A 13,295-nucleotide genomic window follows, 5' to 3' on the forward strand; every position below is an offset into this window, starting at 1 on the left:
GTCCCGGTGCGCTGCGGGACCCAGAGTCAAGTCCCCGACCACCTGTGCATGCCTTGCCGTGCACGCAGCCTCCTGGTGACCAATCTTTGGTCGTTACAGCATTACGACCACTGGGTTTTTATTATATAGATACCCCAAAGGAATTTTCCTTGGATGCATTTTGCTTTGAATTTGAAATTGGCTTTTGATGCTTTTCATTTGATAAGGCACAGGCACGAACTACATCCATTATTTAGACTAGAACTTATTTTGCACTTGATGTAAGAAAAATCTGGCATGCTTCTTCAGGGTAATTGCACAGAGTGAAAGGAACCCAGTTTATGTAAAGGATTATTGAAGAAATAGAAAACTTCCAGAGTAAGCCTGCTAAATCATTCATTCAGGCACCGATTGACATTTTGCCTAGATCTGGATCCTGTGCTTTGCCAGCTTTTAAAGCAAAGCAAAGAAGCAATTATTTAAAAGTGATGGTGAAAAACCGCATTGAAAGAGAGCAATTCTGGAAGGTGGATATATATTAAGTGAGTATTCTCTCTTAAATAATGTAATTCACAGACCATGGAGCTAGGCTCCGGGAATCATCTCTCAGCTTATGTCTTTACCTGGCAACATTTGATATTCTATCATTAAAATACATGAAAATGCAATGTAAATTATGTCACCCAGTTTTTTTTTTTTTAAAGTCCTTACCCTAGGATACATTTATTGATTTTAGAGAGAGGGGAAAACAGAGAGATAGAGAGAGATAAACATTAATCCAGGTGCATCTGACGAGGGATCGGTCCCACAACCTAGGTATGTTCCCTGACCAGGAATCGAACCTACAACCCTTTAGAGCATGGGAGAATGCTCCAATCCATTGAGCCACACTGGCCAGGGCATGTCACCCACTTTTTAAAAGAATAATTATCTCTCAGCCCTGGCCGGGTAGCTAAGTGTGTTAGAGTGTCATTTGACACACTAAGGTTGTGGGTTCAATCCCTGATGAAGGTACATACAAGAATCTCCCAAGGAATGCATTCATAAGTGGAATGAAATCCATGTCTCTCTCTCTCAAGTCAATAAAAAAATTATAAAAAGAATAATTATCTCTCATTCTTTTACAGATTTCTATTTTAGTTCATGATTAAAATTTTGTTGTACACCAAATGGGTGTAGTTAGGCTTAAAGACTAGCTTCTTTGAAATGATTTCTTTTATAGTTCCAGTTAGTGTTTATAAAATCTATCTGATGCTTAAAAAAAACCTGATGTGAAGAAATTGTAAATCTAAGTCCTTTCCTCTGCTCTCTAGATAAAAAGTATAAATTTCTGAAGAGGTCGATGTAACATTTTCATCAGTTAATTGTTTTCTAGATTTAATCACAGAAATGTTTCAACCAATCAAAAAGCCAGTAGGAAAAAAAAAAAAAAAAGAAACACCGTCTTTAATGGATGCCTTGAATAATTTCTTTTCCAGATTGTAAATAAATTGTTTTTATGTTTTCTATTTGGCCGTTTCAGCAGATACACAAATGTAATATACAACATAGACAAATGCAATGCCTGCATGGAACAAAGGCAGTCTACTCTATCAGGGGAATACAAGCAAATGCCAAGGGAAGATTTTTCACGCTTGCAAAAATATAGGCTCTATCTGCCCTGGAGAGAACCACTGGGCAAGGCATCTTGTGACAGTGCCTGTGAGGATGTCTAAAACAGAAGCATTCTACTAGCACCCCCACCCGGAATGAGCAGATGGAGTTTAGGAAAAGAAATGCCCATTGGTGATGCCTCTCCCAGCTAAAGGGCCTTCTGTGCAGTCTCTCGTGGATCAATATACCAGTTAGTCAACCCACACATCAGGGTTTCCTGCCCCTTAGAAGCAGTGCTAGTATTTGCTGCTGGTGAACATGATCTGTGTATTCATAAAACAGCCTGACGCCACTGTAGTAGATTTAAAAATGCAGTCCTAGGGGTCTACTGTGCTGGAATCCCTTTAGTTTTCTAATTGAATACTTCCAAGCTTTGTAATTATGCTATCATGTATTTATAGTCATAAGAAGTCAGTTTTAAACCAAATACTCTATAGTACCCCTTTCCATGTATATGTTCACCCATGTACAAAGTTTGGGGATAAAAAAGTGCAGAAAGAGTGGAAAAATAGAATAAATGGAAGGGTAGAACATTTTAAAAACTATGAATTTACCTTGTTCTGTCAAATATTTTAAGGTTTAGAAAATTTATTAGTGTTTTAAAGCAGTTTAAGAATGATTATAAACCCTCTTTCAATCTATCTCTATTGGGGTGAGATCATGTTCCCGTACTGTAAGCATACAGTAGGAGCTCAATAAATGCTTGTTTCGAGAATGAGTGGCTCTAAAGAGATACTTATGTTTCCCTTTAAATATTACAGATAAATATATAAGTAGTGTTATCTTTGTCCATGACATTTATGTAATAAAATTAAGTTCAGTATAAGAACTGATTTAAACTAATACTATAAGAATGGAAAATTTAAAGGTGGAAATTTAAAGAGTCAAAAAAACAAACAAACATGTAGGGTCTGCCCATGAATTTCTAAATATGGGATGCTTGACCAGGAAAATGGCAATGAGTATTTGTGAATGAATTTCAGATGGAAGGACATGACCAATACAAAGCTGAGTAAGTTTAAATTAACATCAAGAAAACACTCTTATTTGTAAGAACAACCATATACATTAAGAGACAGGATACGCTTTAAACTTTCATTCTCAACACTGTGCAAACTTGCTTGTAGTGTCCTCAAATCGGTGTCTATGGGCAGATGCATAGAAAACATCACCTTCAATGATAAATATATCAGAGCCACGGGGCCTGCTGCTTCCTTTAAGCAGATGGAGTCTGGTCCGGTCATGGCTGTGCTTCTGAAGGGCTGGCCTGGATGTGGGAAACCTGCAGAACGGGCAGCAGCAGCTGGAAGGCATCCTGGATGTACGTCGTGCTGTTGCAGCCCTGAGAGAGGAGAAACGTGTGGAGGAAGGGTTGTTTTCTTAGGTCAATCCTGACAATCCTTCCAACTTGATAATGTTCCCTCTCATCAAACTCCGTCATATTATATCATATTTTTCTTGTGACATTGGTGCTTAAATCAAACGTAAACACATTCCTTGGGATGGAGTGCGTCCGTCTCTTAATGAGCTATACCAATGGTCGGCAAACTCATTAGTCAACAGAGCCAAATATCAACAGTACAACGATTGAAATTTCTTTTGAGAGCCAAATTTTTTAAACTTAAACTATATAGGTAGGTACATTGTTATTAACATAATTAGGGTACTCCTAAGCTGGCCTTTGCTAAAAACGTCCTCAATCTGAGGGGTCGACCTCAGCGAACGTACCCCTACTTCTTCTAATGCCACTTCTTCAAAATAGACTCGCCCAGGCCGAAAACCGACTTCTGCGCATGGGCCACGAAGTTTCAATTGCACTGTACGTGCACGCCCGCACGTGGTATTTTGTGGAAGAGCCACACTCAAGGCGCCAAAAAGCCGCATGTGGCTCGCGAGCCGCGGTTTGCCGACCACTGATCTATACTAACAGAGAGAAGAATTCACTCAAAATGAGAAAAGCCATTCCCATAGATTTTGAGGGCGCATCAATGTGCGTATATTCATGATTCGTGTCCAGTCTTAACTATCCTCTTCCCAGATCGACCCCACTGTCCTGAAATAACATAAAGTCACAGCAGGCAGGGGAATCCAGTTTGTCCAACCTGCAGATGCGTAAACAAGAATGGCCTGCATAAAGCTAACTGGAAATAGTGTGCCATTATTCGTGGCAAACTTTGAATGCTAGCATCCTCCCATGCACGCTGGTACCTTCTACCTGGTTTGGTGTTTGATGTTGCTGCCACGTTCTCTGCCATACATACAGCATCAGAGGGAGAGGCCATTTCAAGTGTCAGATGACTAAAACACGAGAAAACTTCCACTGGGAGAATGAATAAATATTTGACCTCATAGTCTCCATGACTGACATGGTCAATTACTCTGCTAATGCCCTCTGGGTGGCCAGGGAGAGATTTCCCTGTTCCACATTCTGCCTCTGATAGCTTGGGTTTCTTCTTAACTGTGTCTGTCCCTCCCTTCTCCCCCCCCCCACCCCCCCCCGCCCCGACACCCGCCCCGCCTGCAGAACCTGCCGCTACACTCCTTGTCCCTTGATTCCATCCCATGTGTGGCTGTGTCTTATACAACGACACTCGGTGCCACCACATCGGTACTTTTTGTGGCACTTTGGTTGTTTTCCTGAATAGTAAGGCATGACTCCTAAAAATATTGCTATACATTTATAGGTAGCCCTCCCTCCTTTGAAGTTCTGTAATTTCCAAAATTTGCAATTGACACCTGCAAAAAACGACGGTATATGCATTGCCCATGTTTAAACGTAACTTGGTAGCACCTTATGGCTTCAGCGCGGTGCCTGTGGCTACAGATATGTCTGTTTCTTAGTGTGTAGCCCCTAAGGGAAGGTTCTCCCCCACAACCACAGGTAGAACACAGCGCCTCATGACTCAAGAATGTTCCCGAGCCTCTCGTACGTCACTGTGTGTGGCAAAGACACAGAGGTGCCAGGGCAACTTCCTGTCTCTGCAACAGCGTCCTGGTGCGTGGACGGGCCACGGAGCGAGTGGCTGCAGAGGAAGGCGCCTCTGGGTCACTGACCAGGCAGAGGCTAAATCGTCTACGTGCCATTTTGCCCGTCTGGAGCTCAGACCCAATAAACCAAAGATTATTATGAATGAAGGGAAGTGCCCATTTTTACAAAAATCGCCACTGAGCAAGCATCCCTCCCTGCAGCCAATAACCACAGAGCCAGATCTGGAGTCAAACCGGGCCACAGAAAGCTGCTTCAGCTGGAGGACACAGCAGCAGGAATAACGTGCAAGCTGTGCATTTCTCTTCATAATCAGGAATTCTTGAGAATCATGTATTGCTGCTTCACCCTCGGGTTTACAGCTGGCTGAGCTCCACAAATGTACTCAAAAGAAGACCGTTGATAATAAGATTTGGAATTGCGGTAACACTTGCTGCCTGGGGAAAAAAAATGTAGTGCTAACATTTGCTTTGATTCAGAAGCACTTTCTCTCCGGGGCCACTTACCTCTAACAATACACTATTGATCATGGGGTTAAGGACCTCGGCCTTCTTGTCGCTCTATGGAATGAAAAGAAGGAAACGGACAGATTAGGTGCTCATACTGCCAGGTGTGCCACGAAATGTCAGACACTGGCTTCGTTGAGGGATCTCTCAGGGAGGAAGGAGAGGAGCGGTGGAAAGCTTACTCTAGACCAGGCTTCTTCTTTGCTGCTTCCCCTGGATGACCTCATTGAGTTCTGACAGAAACCCTAGGTAGGTGCCATGACAATCCTCATTTGAGATGAAATGGCAATCAGGAAGGTTGAGTAACTTGTGTGAGGTCACACAGCTAGACACCGAAACGCAGACCTGTGTTAACTGTTGAAGACTTGAAGCAGGCCTGGGATTAGTGAGGGGAGTGAGGCTGGGTGTAGCAGTGCAGGGCTGGAGCCTGTCTTACTTAAAATTGTTTTGTATTCATTTTGATTTTTTAAAAAAATGTTGCATTAAAATATTTGTCTAGATGATTGAAGTTCTTTCTGCGTCTTTTTTGGAGGGAGTCCCCTGAAAATTTTCAAGTGAGTTAAGAATCTTACTTGCCTATCTTAGTCCCAACCTGGTCATTCGTCTCTTTTCTCTTTTCTTTTCTTCCCTTCCCTTCCTTCCTTCCTTTCTTTTTTTTTTCATATTAAATTTTTTATTATACTAATTTTCGTCCCATGAGATCAGTTCTTTTCAATTTAAAATTTTTCAATCTCTCTCTCTCTCTCTCTCTCTCTGTTCCTTTCTTTCAGTGCAAAACTTGGGTATTTGGTTATAGAGTGTGTCTTTCAGTTTAGCAGCATAATTAAAACAATCTTAACTATAACTTGCAAATAGGTCTGCAGATCCCGGTTTGCAAACCATGACTATTCTGTAAGGCACAGAATACAGAGCCTGATATAAAGCAGGTATTCAAAAAATGAGAGCTAGTGTCAGCATCGTCATCATGACCTCCGCTGTTGGTCTATCCATCAACAGTCTTCTCTGTCTAACATGTTCAGTCTACTCTTAGGCAGTAAACAATTAAAGGGACTGGAAAGAGAGGGGGCAATTTTAATAGACTGCTTTTCCTTACTGTACCCAGAAGACTTTATGGTAAACAGGAGAATATAAATGAAATACATCGTCCCAGAGCAGCCTACTTTCATTGACATTACTCTACTGGGAAACCATAATGAAGTCTTGGTGGAAAAAAAAACCTTTAGAAGCCCAGTCATTTTAGTAAGTAACCAGAAAATCCATTATGGTATTTGCTTTCATGTTTACTTGATTATCAATAAATCTCTAAAATATAATCAAAATGACATTGATTTTCAGAATCAATGAGATGTGCAAGCAATTTTAATAGAGTCTAGAGAGCAATATACTCTCATTAACTTCAAGTTATGAATAATGGCTGTTTTGGAGAACAGAAACAATGCTTGATGTGGATGATTCATCACAGCATCGGATGAGACGGATTTTGTGGCGAGATGGCATTTCAGAGAACTCTATTTAGACTTAGCTTTTTCTTTCTCCCATGTAATAACTGTGTGTTTCTGATTCTGTGCACACATTTGTACACATTTCTGTATGTACAGTTGACCTTTGAACAACTTGGGGTTAGGGACACCAAGACCCTGCATGGTTGAAAATCTGTAGATAACTTTTGGTGCTCCCAAAACTTAACTAGTAATAGCCTACTGTTGACAAGAAGCCTTACTGATAACAAAAGAGTCAATTAACACATATTTGCATATGTATTATATACAAAGAAGAGAAAGTATCATTAAGAAAATCATAAAAAAATACATTTACAATATTTATTGAGAAAACAACCCGCATAAGTAGACCTACGCAGTTCAAACCTATGTTTTCAAGGGTCAACTTTACATACAGATGTGAGCTCAAGTACAACACCTGTCTGCTGAGCTTTACGGTGGGTCAGGAACCTTGTCATCACCTGGGAGCTGTTAGAAAGGCAGAGCCTCGGCCTTCATGCCAGACCCACTGAATCGGAATCTGCATTCTAACAAGATCGCCAGGTGACCTGCTTGCACATTCAGGTTTGAGAAGCACTGGGCTGGAATATACTGTGTTAAAAGGAACGGGAAACTACTGTGAATAGTACCCACTAAAGCAAATCAATTAATGTTTACCATGAACTGTATAAAACATACAACACACACCCATGCAGATATATATATATATATATATATATATATATATATATATATATATATGCATACATATATCTCCTCATCACTAGATAACCACAGAGAATCAGCTATCTGTCTGTCTGTCTGTCTGATGTGTCTGAGGAGCAGACAACTGGAAGTTGAGGGACCAATTGCAAGGCTTGGGTGAGTCAGTGCACTCTCTGGGGCTCAGTGTCTCCTAGTAAACTGCGCGGAGTGAGAAGAGGGTACAGTAGAGCCTTGGGAAGCTGAGCCACTGAGGCCAGCCCATCCTGTTTAAGACCTTCCATCTCTCTGTAAACCTAGCAGTTACACTGAAGTCCATGGGTGTCCGTTAACTTAGAAACACTGAGCACATACATGCATTTTATCGAGCCTATCATATCAATGAACTTCCACCTCCCCCTTTACTCTGCCTGTATACAGTGAAGCTCTATTGCTGATGGCTTAAAATGAGACAAATATAAAAGCTGATGTCTTACAAACTAGGAGAAGCAAACCAGATTCCTTGACAGCTGGACCAATAAGTGGTGGATAGCGTTATTAACTGAATCACTTACAGAAGTGTGGGTGACACACGTCTCCTGACAGGTCCATAGCCATTTCCACCGTGTTGAGAGCTGCCATTGGCCTGGGGTTGGGGGGAGGGAGGTGCACCCTAGCAGCCAGGTAGGTCTACATGCAGGCTATGACTGTCCCCAGTCACTACTGGTGATTCCAAGATGGGTATCTGCCTCAGGCTGTTGAGCCTTTCAAACCTTCTCCCCCCGGGAACCCAGCATTTAAAGGGAGAGAACTGGGAACTGGGTAGTTGAGTCCCATTGTGGCAACACTTGAGAGAGAGGGTATGTGAGCTCTGGCACTGGGCCCCCAAAGCTGTTCACATTTCTCCACTGCCTCTAATAAAGTCCCTTTCTGTCTAAATTATTTAGAGCTTGTTTCTGTTACTCCGTTAAGAATCGAATTGTGTCCCTTCCTAAGATGTTACAGTCCTAACCTCCAGTCCAGCAGTTCTCAACCTGTGGGTCTCGATCCCTTTGGTGGTCGAACGACCCTTTCACGGGGGTCGCCTAAGACCATCCTGCATATCAGATATTTACATTACGATTCATAACAGTAGCAGCATTACAGTTATGAAGTAGCAATGAAACTAATTTTATGGTTGGGTCACAACATGAGGAACTGCATTTAAAGAGCCAGAAGGTTGAGAACCACTGCTCCAGTCCATCAGAACGTGACCTTGTTTGGAGATCAGGTCACTGCAGATGTCATCAGTTATGATGAGGTCCTTCCTTCATCCAATATGACTAGGGTCCTTATAAGAAGAGGGAGGTTTGGACATAGCTATTCACTGAGGGAGGACAATGTGAAGACAGAGAAATAGGTAGAGCTATGCTGCCACAAGCCAAAGAATGCCTGTGGCTCCCAGAAGCTGGAGGAGGCAAGATGTTCCGAGCAAGCATGGCCTTGATCTCGGACTTTTGGCCTCCAGCACCGTGAGACAATCCACTTCTGTTGTTAAGCCACCCAGTTTGTGGTACCTGTTACAGCCCTAGGAAGTAAAATCTGCTGTTTCTCATGCAAAGAATCATCCACCTTGGCATCCAGGGCTTTAAAAGAGGAAGTACAAAGGCTGAAAATAAGTATTTTCCACTTGTCTTCTCTGGTCCCACTAAGGTGGGGTTACATACCGTGACTAATTTCTTTCTTTTTTAAAAAAATATATATTTTATTGATTTTTCACAGAGAGGATGGGAGAGGGATAGAGAGTTAGAAACATCGATGAGAGGGAAACATCCATCAGCTGCTCCTGCACGCCTCCTACTGAGGATGTGCCCGCAACCAAGGTACATGCCCTTAGCCGGAATCGAACCTGGGACCCTTCAGTCCGCAGGCCAAAGCTCTATCCACTGAGCCAAACCGGTTAGGGCCATGACTAATTTCTAAAGAAAAGAACCAGCCTGGCTGGCATGGCTCAGAGGTTGAGCATTGACCTATGAACCAGGTGGTCATGGTTCGATTCCCGGTCAGGGTAAATGCCGGGGTTGCAGGCTCGATCCTCAGTGGGGGCTGGCTGTGCAGGAGGCAGCCAATCGATGATTCTCTCTCATCATTGATGTTTTTATCTCTCTCCCTTGCTCTCTGAAATCAATAAAAATATTTTGAAAAAAGAAAATAACCAGAAGCTATACCTTCAAACAAATACAAGCCTTTCCAAGTTGTTACCTTCAGAAGAGAAACACATGCCAAATTGGTAAATGTTTTTCTTTTGGTTAAAGTTGAAGTGTAACAATAAGCAAGGAAACTTTTCATTTTGGGTGCGTATCAATAGGCTCTGAAGACAACAGTGATTGAAAATATTCAGCTAATTATTCTTGAATTATATACTTCAGATATTAAGTAACGGAAGGAAGGTTTGCTTGACTTCTTTTAAAAAAACAGATAAAGAAAATGAGGCCCAGCCCTCGCTGGTCTGGCTCAGTGGGTAGAGCGTCGGCCTGTGAACTGAAGGGTCCCAGGTTCAATTCCAGTCAAGGGCACATGCCCGGGTTTTGGGCTCGATCTCCAGTAGGGGGGCGTGCAGGAGGCAGCCGATCAGTGATTCTCTCTCGTCATTGATGTTTCTATCTCTCTTTCCCTCTCCCTTACTCTCTGAAATCAATAAAAATATATTTTAAAAAAAGAAAAAAGAAAATGAGGCTCAGAGCGGTTTGAAAGCCCACCCAACGTCTCAAAATCTGAGGAGGCAGTGCCAGGGCTAAACCTCAGTCCGATGAGGGCCCTGAGCTGCCTGTTGGAGAAGGTGCTCTGGGCCTAGTTTTGGTAAACGTCCCGGCAGAGCTTCTGTGTGTGGAGCCATCACAGTCGGCCCTAAATCTTCCACTCTTCCTCATAGAACCCCCTCCCTTAAAGAGGGGAAAAAAGAATCAGCATTACAATCTTACCCCAACTGTGGTCAAGGAATTTGTAAACTTCTTTGATAAGGAGGCCACTTCATTGCACATTGCAGTAGTTAATCTGAAATTTTAAAAAAAGTGGTTTGAGGATTTTTTTTTAAAAGTAAAATAATTTAACCATGAAGACAATTACTGATCTTAATACCATATTCCACTTAAAAGAATGGCACACAAGTTTGAAGATGCTCTGTAGAAATGTTTTTCTCAATAATCTTCCATGATTCACAAGCACTGTTGAATCTAATCCTGGGTTTCTTTGCATGCTAATTAAGAATAATCATCTAATCCATTCAGGCCACATGAATCAAAACCACATGCAGAAGAACATCAGTCTCAGGGCCCACATGTAGAGGCATTTAACACTCTTACCAAGTTTCTCCAGCTTTTTGGTCATTTAAAAATAATAATGAACATTCATTGAGGTACTAAGTTAAGTACTTTTGTATAAATAAACTCATTTAACCCTCATAGTGACCTGATTGGTTACATTATTATTCCCATTTTATAGATGAAAAAACTGATGTTTAAGAAGTTTAAGTAACTTGCTCAGGACAAGCAGTAGTAAATGACAGAGCTGGGATTCAAACTCAGGTGTCTCAGATGATTCTGTAGAAGATGTTTTTAAGACTTACATCAAAACTCCAAGTTTATTCCAGCCATTCCACTTCTAAGACTTTACCCCAAGAAAGTAACACGAGATGGGCACAAATATTTAACTAAAGGAATGTGTCAGAACGTTACAGATGATGACAAAAACGGAAAACAGTCTAATTACCTAACAATGTCGGTATTGTCTGATTTTTTAAAAATAACATATGTGACCTTCATGAATCGTGATTAAAATCCTATTAGAAAAACAGTAACTCAAAGCTCAGAAAAGATCTAGTGCATTGAGTAGAAGGAAGTAAGCTTTGTGTTGAGAAGTAGGGGTCCTTGTCTAAGCTATGTATTCAGGTTTATTGAGCAACATTCATCCATCCCTCTACCCAAAACTGCTCTTCCCAAAGGGTCAGGAGTAAAGCTAGGAGATGGCCCAGAGCCATTCTGTCTGTGTTCTTGGTAGGTGGGTGGAGAGGCACTTATTACACACAAATATGAGGTCTGATTATTCTTTGCTGTGAGCTTGGTAAGGATGGGACCAGCAGGGCTGGGAATCAGAAAGAAGCTAAGAGTAAGGTCCTGCTACCCATACTCAGGGACAGCTCAGAGTCAGCCCTCCTCTTCCAAGTCAGTGCAGCAAATATGCAATAGTCCTTAGGTGTTTTCATCAATGTTAACTTCTACTATTTTGCCATTTCCTCTTCCTTCCACACATTGGAGTAATATTCTTTTCTAGGCATATGAAGGGCAGGATTATACAGTTCTTATAATAGCTTTGATTTTTCATGTGTTTAAATATGAAAATCTAGACTAGATGACAAAACTTCACAAATGAGGAAAAATGCCACTAATATTGACTTGTTGGAAAATTTGTTCCCCGACCTACAATGCCAAATGCAGTAATAAGCAAAGACTAGTCAGCTAGCGAGGTGAATGAGTGAGGTGAGATATGTGTGTATGTGCACCTATATATTTTTTGGAGGCTCTTATTTTGTCTTCTGTGTCTGTATAATAATGAAGTTGTCTTTCGACTTGTGCTAATTTTCTAGCACACAACACAGAGTCATGTTCATAAAAGTTAATATCTTATTTTTCCACTCCATACCAACTATATTAATGAACACTCTATACCAATTATTTTATTGTATACAGAGTTACATATATACATTTTTATTTCACTAGATTAACTGATAGTAACTTCTAATTTTTGAAGAACATAACATATAACAGCACATATACGCATGCATACAGTCCAGTGAACTGGCTTACATTAGCGACTGCCATTGCCAGAATTCAGAATATGAAGAGCTGGCATAAGTCCCTAGGAACAGTGGGTGTGTGTGTGCATATTTTTATGAAGCTTGCTCAGAAGTCACATTAAGGTGTCCTCTCAATATCTGTGTGGTATGTTGTGTAATTACCCTTAAAGGTTCATACTTCTAAGACTTGGATCTATTAAAATAAATACTAGTACTTACTTAGCTCTGAATTATTTAAGGTGTCTTCTCTTAAATCTCTTCATAAATAATTCCTGAAATATCTAGTTAACTATTATATCCTTGCTGACATGGCTCACTTCTTAAGAGAGTCCTTATTCCTTAAGATGACCATAAAAACTGGAATTAGTTGATTTGAAATGGGAATCTTTAGTACCTAGGGTGTGTGTGTGTGTATGTGTGTGTGTGTATGTGTGTGTGTGTGTGTGTTTGAATGGCACATGTATATAAAATTGGAAAAATAAGCGTTTAAAATAACATTTACTTTATGAGCACTTTTGCTTGGTCCTGAGCTGATTTCTCCTCTTCTTGTCCATGAAGAATTAATTCTGCTACTTTGTGAAGCTGCTCGATACAGCGTGCTGTGACTTCTGCCAGACTTTCAATGGACAGCATGTATACTTCCTGAAATAAGTGAATGCAAATAAGAAAATTAACAACTGAGCAGATGCTTTTAAAAAAATACACACTGCAATATTAAAAAATATATATGCACATATAATTTTTTTAAAAAGAACCCAAATATGAACGGAAACAGTTTACCCAAAGATTAATGGGCATGTCTAAGACTTTTCTGAGTGGAAATCTGCCCTAAAATGGAAGTGCTGTCCAGTTCCCATGGACATGGCAAGTCTTAGTCACAGCTCTGTCCCTCCAATGTCGGGTACTCTACAGGCAGGCACTCAAGAAGGCTTGTAAAAGGGCAGTTAAATGAATAGACCTCAATGGACATTTTTCTCAGCGTGATCTAATTTTAAAAATTACTTTTTCTAAAATTCAAATCCAATGTAAGATGAAGTGATCATGAACTCATTTTTAAACACAGGCAGGATATAAATTATACACATCTATATTTATTAAACTACAGAATAAAAACTGTGCTAATAAAAATTTTTTTTGGAAAAAGCTTCAATTACCTCATT

General features: G+C 40.8%; 1 protein-coding gene across 2 annotated transcripts in view; it reads right to left on the reverse strand.

Annotated features, from left to right (window-relative positions):
• Positions 1-1,460: 1,460 nt before the first annotated feature.
• FAM114A1 (family with sequence similarity 114 member A1) overlaps positions 1,461-13,295 on the reverse strand; it is a 62,403-nt gene continuing 50,568 nt past the window's right edge. The window contains exons 11-14 of one of the 2 annotated variants that reach the window (XM_081093055.1): positions 12,638-12,777; positions 10,265-10,337; positions 5,125-5,178; positions 1,461-2,974 (exon numbers count right to left, since the gene is read on the reverse strand). In XM_081093055.1, coding sequence (XP_080949181.1) covers positions 2,873-2,974; positions 5,125-5,178; positions 10,265-10,337; positions 12,638-12,777 — 369 coding nt within the window. In that variant the 3' untranslated portion in view covers positions 1,461-2,872. The remainder of the gene's footprint in view (positions 2,975-5,124; positions 5,179-10,264; positions 10,338-12,637; positions 12,778-13,295) is intronic. The other variant, XM_081093056.1, reaches the window with a different exon arrangement.

The sequence above is a fragment of the Myotis nattereri genome, assembly GCF_964212035.1.
Source record: "Myotis nattereri genome assembly, chromosome: 1".
In the NCBI taxonomy this organism is placed as follows: domain Eukaryota; kingdom Metazoa; phylum Chordata; class Mammalia; order Chiroptera; family Vespertilionidae; genus Myotis; species Myotis nattereri.